This window comes from Epinephelus lanceolatus, chromosome 13 (assembly GCF_041903045.1).
Source record: "Epinephelus lanceolatus isolate andai-2023 chromosome 13, ASM4190304v1, whole genome shotgun sequence".
Taxonomy (NCBI): Eukaryota; Metazoa; Chordata; class Actinopteri; order Perciformes; family Serranidae; genus Epinephelus; species Epinephelus lanceolatus.
The window spans coordinates 19,218,126-19,240,461 of NC_135746.1; the positions used below are offsets into that span (position 1 = coordinate 19,218,126).

General features: G+C 41.4%; 1 protein-coding gene, 1 long non-coding RNA gene and 2 other non-coding genes across 4 annotated transcripts; 1 reads left to right on the forward strand and 3 right to left on the reverse strand.

The window, feature by feature from the left end:
* Window positions 1-807: 807 nt before the first annotated feature.
* On the reverse strand, window positions 808-8,094 carry LOC117271098 (uncharacterized). The gene is made up of 5 exons (XR_013493143.1): window positions 6,926-8,094; window positions 6,409-6,474; window positions 6,195-6,263; window positions 5,995-6,085; window positions 808-5,916 (listed from the first exon to the last, which is right to left on the reverse strand). It is a non-coding gene; the product is annotated as an uncharacterized LOC117271098 (long non-coding RNA).
* A 6,648-nt stretch (window positions 8,095-14,742) lies between these two features.
* LOC117271002 (dynein light chain Tctex-type 1-like) lies at window positions 14,743-22,294 on the forward strand. Its single transcript, XM_078174134.1, has 4 exons — window positions 14,743-14,886; window positions 21,539-21,662; window positions 21,994-22,071; window positions 22,224-22,294. Exons 1-4 carry the CDS (start codon window positions 14,743-14,745, stop codon window positions 22,292-22,294), a joined length of 417 nt encoding a protein of 138 aa, XP_078030260.1.
* On the reverse strand, window positions 17,173-17,336 carry LOC117271335 (U1 spliceosomal RNA). The gene has a single exon (XR_004502881.2). It is a non-coding gene; the product is annotated as a U1 spliceosomal RNA (small nuclear RNA).
* Window positions 18,521-18,711, reverse strand: LOC117271312 (U2 spliceosomal RNA). The gene has a single exon (XR_004502863.2). It is a non-coding gene; the product is annotated as a U2 spliceosomal RNA (small nuclear RNA).
* Window positions 22,295-22,336: the final 42 nt, after the last annotated feature.

Here is a 22,336-nt window from a genome sequence, read left to right on the forward strand (position 1 = left end):
CTTTATTTGCACGGGTTTGTTCTTTATCTATATTTTTTTCTAACATATTGTGTAATCTACTTATAATTATTTTAGCAAGTATCTTATCATCTGTATTCATAATAGTTATGTCTATAGTTATCCAAGTCAGTGTCATCACCTTTTTCATACAACAAACAATAAAACACCTTGATAAAATGAGTCCGCAGTCCATACAGCCGCTGTTTAAACCTTCATTAAACACCACAGTAAGAAGGTCAATTACATCATCTATATACAACTGCTAAAACTCAGTGGACAGTCTTGTCTGGACCAGGACTTTTACCAGAGTTTAATTGTTGGACTGCATCCACCACTTCGTCTTTTCTGATATTACCAATAAGATCAGTGAAGGTCAGCGAGCTGTATAAAGGGACATGTTTTGACGGAATATTAACACAGTCAGCATCTCTATTTTTTTATATGCATCAGCACAAAGGTCTCTGATCACTTCTCTTTTCTGCCTTTCACCATGGACAGTATCACCAAAATTATTTTTTATAGATTTAATAACTGTACTTTGTGATTTAAATAAGTCATTGTTATGTTTATCTAGTTGCAATTTAATATCTGACAGTTTCTTCCTTAATAGATCTTTCCTTCTTCTGTTTAAGACTAATATATTTCTTCATTAATGTATCATAATTTATATTTTTAACTACATTTATTTGTCTACATTTGCATTTCAAGAAATCTTTTATTCTATGTTTTAATATTTCCCATAATTTATATCAGATTTGGTTAGAGTTTTTAGTTGTATTGTTGTTTCAGTTCTATTAATAAGTCTGTATGTTTTAAACACTGAGTATTTAGTTTCCAGAAACTGTTGTGCTGCATCTGTCATTTTCATCCATTACTGTATTAAAATCTCCACATAAAATAATTCTATATCCAACCAATATCAATTCTCTAAGTCTTTTAAATAACTGGACTTTCTTACAAGCATCTGGCGCAGCATACAGATTAGTAGTAGTATATTTTTCACCGATAATAACAATCCAGCATCAGCAGTCTTCCCTGAGATAATCTCTCTTCTTCTAATTATGTTAAAATAGTGATTTCTGAAAAATATACCAACACCATCAGCTTTACTTTCACCTACAGATATTACACATTTCTCTTTTTGCCACAATTTACTAACATCATCAACATCATTGTTCGTATTCAGTCTCAGTTCTTGAGTACATAAGATGTCAAAGTCAGTATTAAGTAGATATTCAGTTTTGTCCTTTCTTAATGACATCGTCTGAATACCACGAGCATTCCAGGTGGCATCTTTAAAAAAACTCATGGTAAAGTTGATGTCAGTCCTAAGGTGTAGGCTTGTCATCAAGCAGGAAGGTGCAGACCTTAAGCCCGTCAGGCTGTAGGACCAAGTGCTGGTGACGGGGCTGTTGTGGTTGGTCTGCTGGCTGGCTGCAGGGCTGCTGATGTTGATGTTGAAGGGCTTTCTTAGAGTTGCGCTGCTTGGTGGTGGACTCTCTGGAGCGCTGCTGCTGAGCGGTAGACTGAGGGTGGGGCTGCTGCTGTGGTGTGCCGGCTACTGGGCTGCTGCTGCTGCTGGACAGGTGGAATGTTGGGTTGCTCAGCGGTTGGCTGGAGGGTCCGCTGCTGCTCGTCTGACAACAGGCCGGGCAGCCACTGCAGTGTTGGCAATAGACCTGGCTGCTTTGGTGCTCTTGCTTTATTAGTATAGCAGTTTGAGCAGGCGAAAAAGGTGTGACCTGTTCCTCTGCACAGGCTGCACAAGCCTTCTGCTGTACAGTCTTTGGCCTTGTGAAGCAGCTGGATGATTGTCTCAGGTAGATGATGTGACTGTTGTATGGTCCAAGAGAGATGGAACTTGGTATTTCAATATTTTGTTTGGTTCTGTCTTTGTGCATCTTGACCTTGTACTTTCTGACTCTGTACCAGATGCCAAACTTATCCAGTGATTTAGTGCAATGTAGAATAGTGCAGTAAGCAGAGGTCTATGTCGTGGTGAAACAGCTGCCACCAATGATAGTTCTGGGTAACAACAGGGGCTACATTCACTACCAGGGCCTGCCTAAGCTCTGCTGCAAATGTTGTGAATATGGGCACCTGGCAGAAGCGTGCAAGCAAATCATTTGTGGTTAATGTAGAGAAAATGGACACACTTTTGAGGAATGTACCAATGGCGGAAAATACAATCTCTGTGGGGAAACCAACCACCTCTTCAGAGACTGCCCCATGTCTTTTGCCAACAAAATGAAAGCAGTGAAGCAACCAGAAAATGCACAGAATGGTAGACAAAATGATGAGTTTACAGAGCTATTTGAAGAGGCTGGGCTGTAAAATTCAAATCTCCCACCAAATCCTGTGATTGGAGAACAGGGATCAGGTGAAGTGGGAGAAAAGGAGGGGCCTGCAATCGCCCCACCAGTGAAAAGTGTGGAAGAGGTTGGGGTGATGCAGGCAGAGGGCGGAGCTAGCATAGACCATGAAATTGATAGTGAGGATGCCACCCTCCCCAGTGCCCAGCAGGCCAAGAGGCCTATATCAGAATTGTCCTCTGACTCACCTGTGGTTTCAGAGAAGAAGGGAAAAGCTACGACTCAGACAGTTCATCTGTGGAGGAACCCAGAGTCTTCCCTTCCGATTCTCCAAATGAAGTCTAATTTTTAACCACAGCTCTGCAATCAACCCCTAAAGACTCAAAACTTAACGCAAACCTGCGGCAGAGACCAACTCCAAGAGTCCGAAAGGGAAATGGAGTTCGATCCCGTCACCTTTCACCCATAAGAGTGAAGGAAGAGCTCCATTCACACAAATGTGACTAAATGTCTTTTTGAAGATATTGTTATAACATTGAAGTGTCTCTTTTAGTCTTTTAAAATCTCATATTTGTTATTTTTAACCATACTTATGACTCTCACCTTCTCTACTATCAATGTGAGAAGCATAAAGTCGAGAGTTAGAGCTCAGACTGTTTTCTCCTGTCTTAACGCTTTTAAGTCAGATGTGTTTTTAATACAAGAATGAGGCCTACCATTTTAAACCACTATAGAGAATGGGAGAACTTATGGCCAAGAACATCAATCTGGAGCAGATCAAATGAAAGCTAAAATGATGGAGTGGCCATTTTGATCAAAAATCCTCTCGGCTTAGTGAAAGGCAGCACTGTGGTGAGAAATGGCCGGGCACTTTTAGCACTCTTGACTTGTATGGGAAAGGATTTTAATATCTTAAATATGTATGGCTTTAATGATAAAAATGACAGGTATGACCTTTTAGAAGACTTGCAGTCTGGTCAGTCTGATGGCACCAGAGCCTCTTGCATAGATTACATTTTATCCCGTGATTGCCCACCAGCCGATGCTAGATTAACACCTGTTTTCTTTTCCGAACATGCAATGCTATCCTTCACCCTATCACTACCTTCTGGTGTGACTTCAGGAAGTGGTCTGTGGAAAATCAACTGCTCCCTTCTAGAAGATAGGGAGTTAGACAGTATAGGGAGCAGTACAGAGAGTGGCAGACCCTTCAAGACTTTTATGATACACGTGCACACTGGTGGGAAATGGTGAAGGGACGGACCCCGACTTTCTTTAGACAGGCAGGTGAGAGAAAAAAAAAAGAGGGATGATAGACTCATGTTGGGACTGCAAAAACGACTTCAGAGATATTTTAACCTAAACCAACAAGGGATAGATTTTAAAGAAGAAATAAAACAAGTTAAAAAAGAGATGTCGGTTTTAGCAGAAATGAAAAACAAGGGTGTAATTGTAAGAAGCAGGGAAAGGGAGATAGAAGAAGGGGAGAAGTGCACAAGATACCTTTTTCAGAAAACTGTAAATAAAGGGGTGAACATTTTAAAACTTAAAACAGAAAATGTGTGCACTGCGGAAACAACAGAAGAAATTAAAACAAACATAGAACCATTTTACAAAGAACTATATGGAAATGACTGAAGTTTTAAAATTCACTGAACACAGAGTGGAGGACAGTGTGCTTTTAACCCAAGATTTTACACTTTTAGAGTTAAAAAAAAAGAGTTTTAAAGCAGAGAAGTCTCCAGGACAAGATACGCTTCCCTTGGAATTTCATCTGACTTTTTGGGACATTTTAGCACTTATTCACTGTTTTTATGGAATTTGAAATACCTGACTGACTTCCTGGCAGTTTTAGAATAGGGATAGTGACTCTACTCCACAAAGACAAATACAAGACTGACCTAAAGAACTGGAGACCTATCACGCTTTTAAATCTTGACTGTAAACTTTTTAGCAAACTTTTATCATTACAAATGACTTTGTTTTTAGAAGACTTGATTCACCCGGATCAAGTTCACCGACAGCCTCATACTAATCTGGGACGCCATCAGTTATGCGAGAGACAGAAACATCCAGCTAGTAGTCCTATATTTAGACTCTGAGAAAGCCTTTGATCAGGTTTACACCAGTACCTTTTCCAGGTACTGCAAAAAATGGGATTCCCAAAGAGGTTTATAGCTTGGGTGGGGTTGCTGTATCGGGGCATTACCAGCAAATTCGTTGTTAACAGGCATCTCACAAAAGCAGTCAATATAAACTGCGGTGGCATCAAGTTTACAGTCCTTAATAATGTTTTGGAGTGTATACGAACTGGCATCAAGTTTTACAGAGGATGTTGATCTTCTGCCTGCTATATCTACAATGCAGTTTAAGTCATCTTCAATAATGACTTCCTTCCCACAGTGAATCAAAGTTTGAACGGTGTGTAGTACCACTTGACGATCTTGAGTCTCAGTGAGGCAGTAAACATTTATAACTCTGAATCTAGTTCCTCCTCCCTCTATATCCACCAACATTAGTCTTCCATCTATAACTCTCTCAACCCTCTGGATGTGAAACTGAAAAGGCTAAAAAGGATTGCCAACCTTTAGGCTCTATTTTTATTGTCCTCTGACCACACTGACTGTCCATGTGTCCATCTGTTTTCATACAGTTTGTAATTTTCTTTGAAGGCAATAGAACACTCCTGAAGAACAAATATGTCCCCTCCACCTCTATGTAGAAAAATGAAAAACAGACTGACATTTTACAGGGTCATTTAGGCCTCTGGTGTTAATGGTGACAATCTTAAAGGGTGACATTATTGGTTTTAGGTGGTAAGAGAGATCCAGAGTCTACAGAAAAAGAGAACCTCAAACCATTGGGGGAGACCTGTCTTTTTTCTTTTTCTTCTTCTTTTGTGATGTCCAGTTCCCCTCCACCTCCTTTACGCCACCAATCATTTGAGTGGCCTAGAAAAGGGGAAGAGGTGGACAAGGGGTCAGACCACACCTCTGGATCCAGACCTGATATGGAGGAGTCCTCTGATGTCTCCTGGGGCCGCTTTCAAGATAGTGTACCAGCTAGGGGGGTATCTGAGGGCAGAGGGGAGGAGGGAAGCCACCTGTGTCCCCAGCTGGAGCCTGACTGACCAGATGCAGGGTGCTGACAGTGCCATCAGGGGAGGGTAAGTCTGCCAACATAAAATCTAGGAGATCTCTACAGTCCTCGGATGACACTGGGCCACTGTTGGGACAAGTCAACAAAGGTTGGCCAGCTGGGAGGTCCTCCCGGGAATGCTATATCTCCTGGGGGCCTGGAGTTGGTGGGTCTAGGTCTATCTAGGTGGTGATCTGTGGGGCTGGACAGCCTGCTGTTCCAGGTTGCTCTGGGTTGTTGTCTTGGTGGGTTGATCCCTGCTGGTCTGCCTCACTGGTATATTACAGATGGGCTTGAGGTTCCTCTGATGGTGAAGGCTCCTGATGGTCAAAACATATGTTTGACTGTCAGGCTCTGTTTGCATAAGACTCAGGGCAACTCCTGAATGTATGGGTATCTGACCTGCAGACAGGGCCAGCCCTGGACATCTGGGGGCCCTGAGCAGGATAAGCTCCGGGGGCCCTACCTTGCCAAAAACAGACAGATAAGGATACACAAAACCAGATAACCATGCAATAATAAACCTTATGCATTAAATTTTTACCTCTATTAACATGATGGGCCGTAGTTTACTACTACACTCACTCACTGAAGAATAGATGTTGGGTGACTTTGATCAGCAGTTTTACCTGGATCTGAGGAGTAAAATCATTTGGAAAAGCTTTAGTAATTAAGTCATTTTTTGTACACAACTTAATTTTCCAAGAAAGACATCCACAATTTGGCAGCAAACATGAAACTTACCAAATGCATCACTGGAACCAGTCCCAGGGGCTGAAGATGAGTCAGCTTCAGTGTGGGATGATGATGGGCCTGGTAGGAAAAAAACAAGAAGATTTAATGTTAACTCTTACTTTATATCAGTATCTTACTCATTATATCTAAAAATCATAAATGAGTTAAAATTGCTGTAAACAAAGACATTTTTAATTTCCTGTTGGAAATATAGTTTATGTACCAGGAACATCTGTTTATGTGTCCTCTGTGGATGAACCAGGAGTTGGAGTATTGTCATCTCCAGCTGCTGTGTGAGAATACAAATAGAACATGCGTAACATTAAGAGTAGATAAAACATAAGCAATTACACCAGGTAACATCCACGAACAAGATGACAACAAAGTGAACAGAAATTTTAAAACATTTTCACTTCCCAGTGCTTTCATCCTCTCTGGTTCCACCACCACCAAAATATTTGAATATTGCTCCTTCTGAAAAAGTGATATATTGATTACTTTATTTATTTTATGAATTATATTGAAAGTGAAGGATGTAACAACCTTGCTGAATGTTAGGTTTCACCATAATCATTTGAAACTCTACACTGTGTGTGTTCATTAGTCAAACAAACAAACAAACAAACAAACAAACAAACTGGTCTGTAAATTTTGAACAGACACTCTAAAAACACGTATTGCACATACTAACATAATCACCCATTCTGGCAAGTGACAAACGTTGCTTTACTTGACTTTACCTTGAGCTTGTTTGTTTGCCTCTTCGACCTTTTTTTTTCTTCCTCTCTCCGCTCCTGAGAGATATGCCCACCTCAACATCTTCGTATGCGTGCATGCATGCATGTATGCATGTTGACGATTGATGTTGACTCAATAGTCATCGTTGCCAGATTTTTATTAAGCAAACATGAATATCCTCACATTCCTCCCTATGAACAACTAGGTTGCAGTTCATTGTAAATAAGGGGGTTGCCAGGTCTGCGCAGGTGTGAGACAGTCAATTCAGTTTACCATGCATCCATCTGGGGGGCCCCTAGTGGCTGCAGGGCCCTAAGCAGCCGCTTAATTCGCCTTATAGGGAGGGCCGGCTCTGCCCGTAGAGGTTTCATTTCATAGGCCGGTCACCATGTCTGTGTTGTGGGCTATATTTCTGCAGTTTCTGCAGAGGGTGGCGCTGCAGTTGGCTACAAGGTGAGATGAACAGCCACACTTCCTGCAGGTCTTTGGTTGCCCAGCATAAAACACATGGCCCCTAATTGGTCCCAGCTGGATGGTGGAAGGCAAGTGGTGAAGTCAATCAGCATTAACTTCTCTCCTCAGCCACACACAAAAACACCTGGCCCCAGTTCTAATTCCATCCTCATCCCTCATTTCCATGCTTCGTAAAAAGGTACAATGAAAAGACAACCATGTGGCTATGTCTTCAGTTGCAACTTTTTCAGAGTACATGATCACACAGTCACTATTTTTGGTTCCCTCTCTGAAAGTGGGATCAGAAGAACTTTGCTGGACTGTCCTTTTTCTGGTAAAAACACTCCAGGAATTGCTCAAACAAGCTGTAAATTGTGAAGATTACCTCAAAAATCTTCTTTCCAGGCAGGGAAAACACATAGTCCAGTTAAGGAGGGCTAAATTCTGTCTGGCTGATGCTCTAGAGGTGATCCATTTCCAAGTTATCCTGAAGTTGAAACAGAACTGCATTCCTTCTGCAACCAGTAGTTGTCATTCCAAAGACCATGATTTCATTACACCAGTGGCAGAGAAAGGCAGGATGTGACTAGGAGTGATACCTGATAAGAGAAAATACCATTATCTACAAGGCACACACAGGGCACTCATTCACAGCTATACAATAATAATGATGATGGTGTTCACTATACAACAATTACCAAAACCACACACTATAAAGGCTCTGATAATTTACAGGATGTTAATATACAACACTTTTGTAATGAGACTGACAAATTTTATTCACATTTTACTTGACAAGAATTGGCACATATCTCATGTTATGCTGTATATCCATATTAAAAGCTGCCCTACATAACCAGATTATCCATTAATTTCCAATAAATGAGCTAAAAACCTGAGCGAGTTCACACCAGACAAAGCTAAATTAAACTGCAATCAAATGTTGTTTGATCTGCATTTTTTAAAAATCAGTGGAAAGAGTGAAAAATACATTTGTCTCCTCACATTCAGCTCACATTACAGACACTTTGTGATTCTGTGTTTGACTTGCTGCTGATGGACAACTGACGTTCTGCTGCTGCCACCTGTTGGTCTCGAGCGTGAACAACACTCACTCAGTACGTTTACATGCAGCTTGAGAAACTCCAATGATTGGCTTTGGTGTTCTGCACATGTACCACTTTTTCTTTCACGGGCTTTCACCCGGAGGAAGAAGAAAGAGATGACGTAGCAGCAGTGCCGTAACTCCCTGAAAAACAAACACCATGGCGATCGAGAAGCAGAAGAAGCACTTTTAGACGGACAAGGAAACTACATTCATGCTCCGACAGCTAAAGGAGCAAAACATCTTCTGCATGTGTAGTCAGACAGGACAAGAGGTCCGACATGACTGATTAGCAGAGCTATGAGCTTAGCTCGACGACTGCGTGCATGTAAACGCACCGAGTGTTTATTCAACATTTAGAACATGGCACTCTTAAATACTTGATTCTGATTGTTCAATCAACAAAATTCTGCGGTGTTTATTTCTTGAGGTATCACCGCTGCTCTGCTGCTCCGTTGCTAGGGACACCATAGCAACAGCCTTAGACTGAGGAGCATCAAAATCAGTTAACATTAGTCCACACCAGGCAAATAGGATCAGAGTGGCAAAACGCAGCATTTTCAGGACATCACTTTTTACATTTTTGGAGAGGACAAAACCCTTGATTTTTGGCTAAGAAATGACATGTCCCCAGCAAAAAAAACACAGCATGGGCCATCAACGTGCTAAAAGACTGGTTAGAGGAGAGAAAAATGGAAACTGCTCTTGAAATTTATGATGCCAAGCGCCTAAATCAGGTACTGAGGTCCTTTTATCCATCAGTACAAAATTCTACCAGTAAACCATAATCTGTCGCCAGCTATGTCTCTCTCAGATCTGGGATATCCCGTCACTTCTCCAAATTCGACACCTTAAAAAGTCCCTCTTTCACATCCAGCAACGGGGTGTTCAAATCAGTGATCAAAACCCTCCGCAAAAACGGGCAAGATGTGAGCGAGCACCATCCCCCCATCTCAGCCTCAGACTTACTGCTCATCAGGTCATCAGCAGCGATGTCACTAACCGCAGCCAGCGGGCTGGTAAAGAGAGTGTGGTTTGAGGTCTAGCTCCATCTAGCCAGACGTGGCAGAGAGGGGAACCGTGACCTGACGAGGGATGAATTTAAGCTTAAGTCGGATAAAAATAGAGTGGAGTATTTTACCCTTTCCCACAACCCCCCAAAATGAAATATCACAAAGATCCCAGAGATACTTACCTGGCAGGGGAGATATCATTATCAAGAAGGTTTCTCACCTGTGTCAGTGTATGAACTTTGTCATGGTCGTGCGGTGTAAGGGGCATGGCAAGTTCTTTGTAGGACACCACACCCTGCGCCATGGTGGTACCCACAACAACACCTGCCTTCTATCATCCAGTTGGGGCCCAACAGGGGCTACGTCTTCTATGCAGAGCAACAAAAGACCTGCAGGAAGTGTGGCTCCACTCGACATCTGGCTGCCGACTGCAACATCACATTCTGCAGGAACTGTCAAAGCACTGAACATACCACCAAAGACTGTGACCAGTCAACAAGGTGCAACCTCTGCAGCTCTAGCAGCCACACTTTCCGAAGCTGCCCCCGGTCTTATGCCAACCGTGCTGTAGCACGTCTACAGTTGACACTGAGTTTCCACCAGCAGAGGAGCGGCCAGCCCCAGAGGGACCCAACCCCACTGACAAGACTCACAAGACTCAGCCAGGGCCAGCAGGTCAAGAGCAACCACCCCCTCAGACCCGGGTGCCACCAGCACCGACCTATGACCAGGCACTAACCCAGGCAACCCTAGCTTCGACCAACAATCATGTCACCTCTAAGTCAACCATCCGCCAAGACCTACAGGCAGCGCTCTTCCCCCGAGAGGCAGAGTCTGATGAAGTGACTGGCGAGGAGTCCGGAGGTGAGACGGGGGCCAAGGAGGATGAGGAGGAGGTGGTCTATTCAAGCCAGGCAACATTGGAGCTCCAGACAGGCAGGTGTCTTCCTGGGGAGTTCAAACCCATTGAGGAGGTACATCCGAACTGGCGGGGACTGCTGGTAACTGAACAAGAGAGGACCGTCTTCCAGGTGATGCGGCAGCTCCAGGAGGACCTGCTACACAGCCAACCAGACTCAGCCCCTGAGGAGTGCCGCCCACCCAGTGCCACACCATCTGACTGCAGAGACCTCTGAGACCCCCGAGACCTAGGCCTCCAAGACCTGTCCTCCCCGGGTGGTGCTGCAAGCTCTTCCATCCCCTCCTCGTCCACCGAGAGCACACCACCTTTGAAACAGCCCAAGGGGATCTCAGGGACCCCCTCCATCAACGTCCCAGATGTAGAGGTATGGTCCAATGCCCCACCCCCCTCTACCCCCTTTCTAGACCTCGAGGCTCTGTCTGCCTTTTCTGCAACCACACATATGGGTGGTTCCCGAAAAGAAAAGAAGAAAAAGGAAGAAGCAGAAACTAGTCTGTGCTTGAATAGCTTGAACCTGTATAATTCCTCATGCTAAGCTGCCCCCTGACCCCTGCACTCCACTTTCTTCTCTCCATGACTTCTCTCTCTGTTGCTTCACTCAACACCAGAGGGCTGAATGTCTTTCAGTCTTAACCTTCCTACAAGCAGAGCCTAGTAACATCTTCATGGTACAAGAGTGTAATATCCCATAGAGAGATAATTATAGAGAATTTGAAGAAAGATGGACTTATGGACAATCAGTGTGGTCTGGTGACAACCAAAATAGGTCATCTGGGGTTGGGATCCTTTTTAAAGGTCCTAACTTTAATGTGCAAAAGGTACTGTGCATCAGGGATGGGAGGATTTTGTGTGTTGATGTCTCATATCTCAGTGTTAATATGAGAATTATTAATGTGTACTGTCCAGCTGAGCTTAAAGAGCATTTAGAGACTATGAAAGAGATACAGCCATTATTGTTGTGTAGCAGAGCAGTAATCCTGGGGAGAGATTTTAATTGTCTGGTTGAAAAAGAAGACCGTTTATCTACTACTGCTGTCAAACTTGATTCTAGCTCCATTGCCTTGAATAATCTTATCCAGGATTTCAAAGTCACTAACACATACCGTTCCATTAACTCCAACTCACCTGGTTTTACATGGTCCAATGGCAAAACACATTCAAGAATTGATTTTCTGTTTACCTCAAACAGCTTGCAGGTCTCCCAAGCCACAGTTAAGCCGGTCTTCTTTTCTGATCATGCACTTCTTAACTGCTCTCTCATCTTAAAAAATGTGACAGAACAAGGTAAAAGCTCTTGGATGCTTAATGTTTCTGTACTGCAAGATGAAGGGGTGGTTAGAAAATTTAAGAAAAAGTTATCTCTCTGGTCTTCTCTTCAGTTCGCCTTTGACTCCATTGGGGAATGGTGGGAGGATGTGAAAGGTAGCACTAAGTCATTTTTCATAGAGGAAGGTACAAGAGTAGCAAGAGGAAAGGCTTCATTTATTATCTCATGCTGGCTGGGATGTAGCCGATGAAATAACTATGCTAAAAAGAGAAATTTTAAACGCCTCCGTATCAGCTAGCCATGGCTTGCTAACACGTAGCAGATTACAACATATAGAAGCAAATTAAAAATGAACTTTTTTTTTTTTTTTTTCAGAAAACTAGCACAACCTAGAAATGTCATTGAAGCACTTTACGAGAGGAATGGTAATGAAAAGACTGAAATGAATGATATACTTACCTGTGTTCACTCCTTTTACTCCGATCTCTACAGATCTGAGGAGTTAGATGAAACAGCCATGTCACAGCTACTGTCAAAAATAAATAAAAAAGTAACTGATGTTAATGGAAAACTTGAAATTGAACTGTCTGTAGAGGAACTAACAAAAGCAGTGAATAGTATGGCAAACAACAAAGCCCCGGGGTCAGACGACTTGCCGAAAGAATTATATGTGACCATTTGGGAAGAATTAAAGGGCCCGCTTCTTGAAATGTTTGAGAGTTTGAGTATTGGAACATTACCATCATTCCTTAGAGAAGGCTCCATCACTCTCTTGTTCAAAAAGGGAAACAAAAAAGATATAAAAAATTGGCGCCCCCTCACACTATATGGGGTTGACCGCAAAATTTTAGCGAAAGCACTTTTCTTCTGTTTACACAAAGTAATAGATCAGAATGTAGGAGTAGAACAGACTTGTGTAGTATCAGGCCGAAGTATGGGTGACAGTCTCTCCCTGGTGCAAGACTCTTATCTGTATGCAGTAGGCCGCAAGCTTCCTCTCTGTATATCAGGCCTAGACTTAGAAAAGGCTTTTGATAAAATTAACCATGATTATTTTAAAAGAGTTTTGTTGAGTTTTGGTTTTGGTCCTCAGCTGAGGGCCTGGATCAATCTATTGTATGTTAACTGTTGTAGTAAGGTTATTGTGAATGGCACTCATACTGCTCCCTTTAAGGTACAGGGTGGGATTCGACAAGGTTGCCCTCTAGCTGTCATTTTGTTTATTCTTGCAATAGAGCCTCTTGCTTGTGCTATCAAACAGGATCCCTCTATCCACGGCCTGCTTGTTCCTGGGAGTGGAGGGAGGGAAGCCAAAGTGTCACTGTACATGGACGATTTGAGTATTTTATGCGGTGATAACAGATCTGTTTTTAATAGTCTCAGATGGTGCAATCTCTTCTCTCATGCCTCTAGGGCTAAAACAGGGCCAAGAGTGAGATCTTATATCTGAATTGGTGGGAGGGTAAATTGGATCTTGGCCTGGAGGAAAAAACAGACAGAATAAAACTACTAGGAATTGAGATAGGGAGGGAGATGGAAATGGTAAATTGGGAACAAAGGCTCCCCAGAATAGAAGGGAAACTGCGCAGCTGGGAACAAAGAGATCTCACCATCACAGGGAAGGTCCTGGTCCTGAAGGCAGAGGTCCTGGCCTCCCTCACCTTTCTTGCAGCCACCATACCAGTCCCCAACTTTTTCCTCACTGGCCTGAGAAAAGCAATGTTTGTTCCCAACAGGAATTGCTAAAAAGAGAAATAATGTACAAGCCTCTGAACAAAAAGGAGGAAAGGCAGTACCTGACTTCTGTGCCAAACTTGATGCTTTGTTTCTTCTTCCTATTGTCAATGCTGTGTTGAGTGATAATGCCAGTCTATGGTGTAATTTTACAAGACTTTGGGTGGGTCATGGGATTTTAGCTGGAATGGGTAGAAGGATCCCTCTTGAAACCCCCCATGCAGAGACGAGGCTAGCCTTGTATGAAAAAGCTTTGACAATCTTCAAATCTGCAAAATTGGAACAGTCTCAATCAGGAGGTATCTACAGAAAAAACATCGAGGAGAGACTTTCTACCCATTCCTTGGGCCTTGTCCCAGTGGGAATTTTTGTAGAGACAAAGTGTACCCAGATCTGGAAAAATGTAAACTGCAAATCACTTTTTAACAGTCATAAAGATCTGGCCTGGAAGGCAGTTCATGGCTGCCTCCAGACCAGAGCCCTTCTGTATAGAAGGAGATGCACCAGAAACCCAGTGTGTCCTAGATCAAACTGTCATGTGGATGAATCTGTAATCCATCTCTTTTGGGGCTGTCCATTTGCACAAAGAGTGTGGGGAATTGTTAACACATGGCTTATAGACTTGCATAGGAGTCGTGATGCTGATGATATATTGTATGGTGATATGGACCCAAAAGAAACCGGTAAAGATGTAAAATGGTGGACGGCTATTAACTGCACTAAAGATGGAATATGGAAATGTAGAAATCTGTTAGCATTTAAGAATGTCTTTAAATCCCCAGAATCTGCTGTGAAGATTGCTTTCACATTAGTCAAAGACTACATACGCATAGACAAAAAGAAACACAGCTGTGATGAACTTATTATATTGTGGAAAACTCAAAATGTTTTTATTAGAGAGTTAGTGTGTGATGTAATTTAACAATCTTGTAAACTTGTACCTCGATCTTTGTGTCTGCTTTGAAAAGTTTACCGTTGTATTAGTAAAAATGTAAAATTGGGGAAAAGTAATTTAAATGAAAAATATGTTTTTTAAAAATGTTCCTTTTGCCATTATCTACTGTAACTGTAAATATCATGTATTGATTCACCTTCAACATTTATTAATAAAGCGCCTAAAAATTGAAAATTGACGAAGATCCCAGAGATCCATGCAAACAAATTTACAGAGAATATATATTTGGAGAGCCACAAAACCCAAATTGTCCCATCAAATTTATTAAATATTTATCTCTTTGTCCCCCTGATGCTTAATCATTTTACCTGCACCTCTGTTGACCTTAAAAAAGATCAACAGAGAGGCTGTGTGGTACTCTCGGGAGCCCATGGGCCACAACTGGCTCAGGCAAATGCTGCCCAGAATCAGCGAGGCCGCTGGACTCTCTCGAAGATACACTAACCACAGCCTGAGGGCCAAGGCTGTGCAGTTGCTCTCCCAAGCTGGCTTGGAGAGCAGGGAGATCATGTCGGTCACTGGCCATAAATGTGAGGGCAGCCTTTGCAGACACTGGGCACCCAGCACCTCCGACCGGGAGAAGTGGAGTAAAATCCTCTCCTCCGCTCCAGAAAACAGCAGCAGTTTGTCTGGTGAACGCCTCTCCTCTGTCACTAAACTGTCCCCAATTTAATAATACTGATGCCAGTTGTAACAGTTGTAACAATTGTGTTTTCAGGTACAGCAAATGGCGCGGTGGAAGGAGAGGAAGAAAAAACAATCAACATCAACATCCTAAAACATTCTCCCTCTCTCACTTCACAATAAATGGAAACGTCCAATTCAATATTAATTATCATTAGGCTGCCGTTGCCATGGATATAGAGTACAGACACATTTCTTTTTGCAAATTTTGAATCAATAAAATGTGCTTTAATCATTATTTTGTGTCACATCACTGAATGTTTTAGTAGTAAGCCATGTTCTAATAAAATAACTCCCTTCAGGTGATTGGAACCCTTCCAATCTCGTTAGGAGTTATTTTTCAACAGTCACCAGCTCACTATACATTATCCCTTACGGAGCCTATCTCTATGTTTCTCTGTGTGAAACTAATGGAATGGATTGAAATAAATATAATAATGTGACAGAAATCACTGCTCCTTTTAAAAGCCGAGGGTGATTAATTTACACAACACGACAATACCAAGCCAGTTTGAGCATCTGTTCAGGAAAAAACAAATACGTTCATGCTTTTCTCACATGTGAAAATTAAGTGTGAACACAGCACCTCTCCATTTACAGTCTCCTGACTCGCTCAACAGGTACTGGTTCCATTCAGTTTCCAGTGAGATGCATGTGACGTGTCTCCACTTTGCAGTCTCCTGCAATTACAAGGAAAAGTACAGACATTGTAGAAAAGCTCAAAGACACCAAAATTGCCAAACAAAAGTTTAAGAAATGTGCAACTTATATCATAACATGTGAGTTTAGAAAGCTTGCGCCCCACATTTACAGTGAATACATTTGGCCAAGAGATGCTAGCACTATAGCATCTCTCCTAGAAAATAATCTTTATATTGTACAGTCAGAATGGGGAGGGGGGCACCGTTCCTGGAGGCACTGCAATACCTGGACCATGCGTGGAGTGGACGCTGAGAAGCGATGCTGACTGACAAGTGAAGTGGGAGACTCCTTCTCTCCTCATTGTGACTATAACTTGCAGTTCAATATGATTTCTATGGCTACAAAAACACACCAACAAATTGTAAATGCACAGTTTGGGGGAGGTGTCCATTAAGTTACCATAGCAATCTTTACATGATTATTACCATTTATGGTGTGACATGGTATTAGATATACTTTATTGATCTCCCAGGGGGGAAATTCAAGTATCACAGCAGCACAAGACAAAAACAAAGGACATTAAATAGAATAAGATTAAAGAGAAAAAAGTTAAAAAAAAATTAAAAATTAAGATAATAATAGATAAATAAAAGATAAAATAAAATTGCTACATATGATACCAACTTTTATTAGTATTAACACAACACTTCATTAAAGCAATTTTAACTATGCATGTATCACTTACAGGTGTTCTGAGCCGTTGACTGTGTTAACCGTTAATGAGCCGACATGAAGGGTCGTCGTAATAAACTTTGCACCGCAAAATTAAACATTTCACCACAAATAACATTTGAGTTAAACTCTGAATGGTCAGAAAATGACGAGGGGGTGGAAAGAAGCCTGAACACTTCACTGCAAATATCCAGGTTTGCTCATTTAACATCAGAAGACGACGCAACGTGTCGATGAAGCTGTTAACTCATCAGCGTCAAACGTATTCATCCAAAGCGACGGTCAACAGGCTTATTTAACTGGTTCAAAATAAATGGAAAAACACAAATGTTACCTACATGATACACAGCAGCTGGCCTGTGGTAAAGTGTATGCCGAGTTAACAATAAAAGGAGCTAGCGAGTGTGTCGATATGTATGCTCGCGGAGCCACAGAAATCCTTAAAAAAACAAACAAATTATAACATGTTGCCACTTTTTACTGTTGATAAATGGCGCAGGTAGAAATGTATGAAAGAAACAGGTCGAGCTGTTGTACTGAATATCAGCACGGATGGGATGCAGTTATAAGCATGAGACTATAGCCTGAAATACAACTACACTCACTCTCGTGTTATAATGCTCAGTTTAATAACGTCTCAGAAGTTATTATTAAAACCTTGAACATAGTATATTATCGTATTAAGCACATATTATTTTTCTCTGTATCAGCCCTGTTTTTCATTGTTTTTCCACAGTGTTATCAGGGGAGAGCGCGAACGCAGTCCCCCACTACCAGAAATTATGCAGTCGAGATTCCCACATTTGGGGAATTCGCAGAGGTCAGCTCAATCGGAGTGCAATGACTGAGCCTCGCCCTGGGTGAACCACCTTCTTGATCATGGTATCTCCCCTGCCAGGTAAGTATGACTTGTACAGTTTTCACACAGGGCACTCATTCACAGTCATACGACGATAACTCATGGTGCTGGCAATATATAGACATGACCAAAACCACACACTATAAAGGCTCTGATCATCTACACGACGTTCATATACAAGAAACTTTTTTGTACTAAGGCTGACAAAAATAAATAGTATTTTACTTGCGAAAAATCGGCACATATCCCATCATGCAATGCTGTATATCCATATCAAAAGCTGCCCTAACATAACCAGATTATCCGTTTATTTTATATCCAAAACCTAAGCGAGTTCACACCAGACAAAGCTACATTAATATGCAATCAACTATTGTTTGATCTGCATTTTAAAATCAGTGGAAAGAGTGAAAAACACGTTTGTCTCCTCACATTACAGATACTTCCTGATTACTTGTTTCGCCTTCTGCTGATGGACAACTGACGTTCTGCTGCTGCCACCTGTTGGTCTGGAGTGTGAACAACACTCAACAAACGTCTACATTTGTGCTTCTCTGTATGTAACTAACGGAGAAAAGAAAAAATGAGATTATAAACAAAAAGCGCAAACACATGTATTTGCCTTTCTTTTGATATGTCAGCACAAACCAGACCGGGATAAAACAGCAGCAGAAATTATGCAGAGTGGATTTTCACTTGATTCTTGTATTTGTTTGTGGTTTTATTTATTGAACTGGGAGCTGTAAACTGAATTGCCCACACGGGATAAATAAAGTTTTCTGAACTGAACTTTATAGGAACTGATCTATAATCCGACTGAATTGACAGCTCATTTCAAAACTAAAGTGTAATTAAGTTACACATCACAATAAGACTAGGTCCGTTTGAGCATCTACTGAGAAAGAAAAAATATTTTTATGCTTTTCTTACATGTGAAAATTAAATATGACCACAACACATCTCCTTTTGCAATCACCTTGTGTCACTCTGCAGTTACTGGTTCACTTCATTTTACAGTGACATGCATACAATATGTCTCCACTTCAAACAAGAATAAAACAAATACAATAATTGAAAATAATAATAGGCACCGTAGAAAGTCCAAACACACCAAAATTTACAAATAAAAAAGATCAGTAGGTGTGCACTGTCTACAACAGTTGAGAATATTAAGAACTCGCATGACTATATCATAAATACACTGATTATAATTATTTTCAACACATACAGGGGGGGGTGCACCGTTCCTGGAAGTACTGCAATACCAGATCGATGCGTGGAGTGGACGGAGCAAGCCCCTATTCCATCTCCCTGTTCCAAAAATCAATTTAATATATGGTCCCCGGGTAGGGGACGTATCAGATATTAAACTGATAAGAACAGATACTACACTTGATCTTAGCCAAAAGGCCGAGAAGCGATGCTGATTAACGAGTCAAGTGGGAGACTCCTTCTCCTCATTGTGACACTAACTCGCGGTTCAATATGATTTCTATGGCTACAAAAACACACCAACAAATTGTGAAAGCGCAGTTTGATGTCTTATGACTGATGGGCAACGGAAAAATGCATCCGATCGCAGACTTTTATTACAAAACGTTACGGGAGTTAGTGTGGGTTCATGCTATTTCTGGTCACGTGATGTGCTACTGCCCAATCAGCCATCAGTACGAACGGGTATGTTAAAATCCACTTTATAGCTCTAATTAAGGAAGAACTGGTCATTTACTCACTTAAAATATACGATTGAGATTAAGTAAAACTATTTCTATTGACTGGATCGCGTGTATGGTTAAAAGTGAACAATATACACCTGCTTCTGAATATAAAGCTTCAACAATGATAAACTGAGCTGTGTCTCCCTCTGGTGACGGAAACAATACAGGACACTGTGCTCAGTCTGAAACTTAAGCCGCTCACAGAGCATCTTTGAACATACACTTTACATTGTGCTTCAGTGAACAACAACAATAATAATAATAACCCTAACCCTAATAATAATAATAACAATTGAGGACACAGAGAAGGGTCCCTAGTATACCACATACAAAAACAAACAATCATCCTATGTACAAAAATTCGATGTAATGAAAACTATATATGTATACAAAGACAAGAATTACCCAACACCACATTATATAATTTCATAGAAATTGACAAAATTCAATAAACTGCACCCACAAACAAGCAGGAGAGCCAGAGGCCCCACAGTTTAGATGAAGACCTGACTGAGCTCAGCTCAGGGGTGGCCACAGGGGTGGATGATACTATTTTCTGAGACAAAGAGCCAGCAAATATATCGATATAAGATTTTGCATTAAGGCAGGACAAGCAGGTACACTAACATTTACAAACATTTGGCTGACACTGCACCATCGTGGAAGTTTAAGAAGTCTCATGCCATCGGTATAGGCCACATTAAGTCTTGCTCTAGCGCCATAAGTAGGCATTATACAGTTGAGTGCAAAATGCTCTATAAAGAGAGACCTTCACATTAACTGAACACATGATAAATTTGCGAGCAAGCATATTAGCTTGGGCATACAACTGACCAAGATATGTAATCTCACGACACACTTGAAGAGCAACACCAGATAAAACGAATTCAGGAAATACTAATTGTGTCTTCTTTAACGTTACTGTTAACAATCATAATGTTGCTCTTATTGGCATTATATTTGATGTCAAAGTCTGCACTATAGTTATAGTGCCGGCCTACAAAAGATGTTGAAGATTTGCTCTATGTTTTTAATGTTGCCAACGTATAGCTTATTAGAATCTGAACAAATGTATACGATCCAGCAAAACATCACAGGCGTACACCAATGAGACACACCGAGTGCATCAAACTGGTAGCAGAACCGTTTCAATTTCCGGTGTTTCAGTTTTCAGAATAAAAGTTGTACTGGCAACATGTAACGTCTTTCCTTTAAAACACTTTACAAACCGGAAAGTTGTTTACTTTTTGAAGCAGCTGTTTCAATGGTATTTTGCTTTACAACTAGTGATAATAGCGACAGTAGACATGTAATACTAAACTACGCAAATTACAACTGACTTTGACTGTTTCAGCGAACTTCAACATGGCCGCTAACGTTAAACAACACCCCACACGCAGCAACAATTACGTAGCGTACTGTAACGTTATTTCTGAAACTGGACACTCCATATTTAACTTAATTTGAGAGCTATAAGGTAAGGCAAAGGGTAATGGGCCTAAAATTACATGCTTTCATCGAATAATAACTTAGTCAACCAACGTTAGTTAGAGATGAGTTACCTGAATTAACCTAGGCCCACGGTCACTGAAATAAAACTGCGTAACTCGACCCTCCTTTAAGGGTAACATTCAGTTAACAAGCAACTTTAACCAACACTAACTGACATTAATGTTAATGCTTAAGGTTAAGTTAAAACTAATTTAAAGTCATATGTTAGTCTCAGAGTAACAGTCACCATTGCCACAAATATATCTCGTACCTACAACTAACGGTGCCATTTGCAATTACAGCATTAGCAGGCCTAGCCTAACCGTTAGCGCCTTCAGTCCATAAAATGATGCGACTAACCAACGGCAAACCGTTATTTCATAACATTTCACAACAAAACATGTTAAGCCAAAAGACTAAAAAGAACAATATTAGAAGAAGCTCTCCAAAAACAGCTTTGGTTTAGGCATTAACTTAACTGAAATAGTCCTCGACTGCGAAAAGACGTGATTACCTGTCGACGACAGCTGATATTCAAATTGAAATGTCCCCCTCGTCCAATAGTGTTCTCTGCCTGTCACTGCGTACCGCTCCCTCCGCCATTGGGTGGTTCAGGTTAGGGCCGAGGTTTGGGCAGGTCAAGGTGGACGGTGGGGGAGGGACATATTTTGGCGAAGAAACAGACTTCTCCACAGCACCTAACGATAAACGTTACACAACAAATAAAAATGGCCAACAGGGGGCGGTGTTTGCCTATAAAATTTACATACACATTTGTTTAACTAAAGTGACTGTTTACTGACAATTCAAATACATTTTAATCCAAGTCAGTTTGTTTGTTTGTGGCTGCAGCAATGCAATAACTGTGACATACAATTACCGTACATAACCTTTTTTGTTTGTTTGTTGTTGGGTTTTTTTTGCTGGAACATCAGGGTCGACACGGATTTCATATCCTTCTAAGGTTATTAAAATGTGTTACATTCTGTGTGATGATCAGCTTTTATTTTAACACCACGTTCCTGAAATTGTCTGTGTAGGCAGTAGAAGCAACTATAGGAGGAAATGCCTACCAGCACAGCAGAGTGAACCAGTGGACCACCAGCGTGGCGGAGCAGTGCCTCAGACATCTCAGCAAGCTGGGGAAGCCTTTTAAATATATTGGTATATGTCATGCTACAGTGTAACATTGATATTCTGATGGTGGAAAAAATGAACCTCAGGCACTCATGGGTGGGTGGCAGCAATGGATTACAAAAAGAAGCCATGTTGAAAGTGACACGCCTTTAAAAAAAAGAATCCCTGTACTAAAATGAAAAATCACTAACCAAATGTCAAAAATATGCATGTTTCTTCAAGAGCACCTGCATTTTTTCTTGACTATCGTTTGATAAAGACGGTCCTCGAGCACATGGCTATCTCGTTCTTCAAAATATATTCTGATGGCTCTGGGATCTGAAGATGGTATTAACAGATAGTGTTTGTTTTTCTACAGTAACCTGTATCATCATGCAGAAAAATGGGGCAGGTCTACAAACAGCCAGCACGTGCTTCTGGGATAACTCCACTGATGGTAAAGTAGTAATGTTTTTAATGTATTAGAGTGGTCATGACTGTCAGTGTGCTTTTGATTGCTCAGCTTTCAGACGCTGGCGGTCACTGACTTTAAATATTAAATGTAGAGGTGACACTGTCACTGAATGTATCGTGTATTACACCCAACAGGAAGCTGTTCGGTGAGATGGGAGAACAAGTCCATGTACTGTATCGTCAGTGTTTTTGGGCTGGCCATCTGAGCCAACTACAACATACCTAGGGTGTTTGAAATGTATAGGATT

Bases quoted from the DNA above. Each gene is read 5' to 3' on its own strand.
- LOC117271002 (XM_078174134.1), top strand. From the start codon at position 14,743: ATGGGCCACAACTGGCTCAGGCAAATGCTGCCCAGAATCAGCGAGGCC. The intron at 14,887-21,538 runs GTCACTGGCCAT...TTGTCTGTGTAG, and splicing joins AGAGCAGGGAGATCATGTCG to GCAGTAGAAGCAACTATAGG. The intron at 22,072-22,223 runs GTAAAGTAGTAA...TACACCCAACAG, and splicing joins CTGGGATAACTCCACTGATG to GAAGCTGTTCGGTGAGATGG.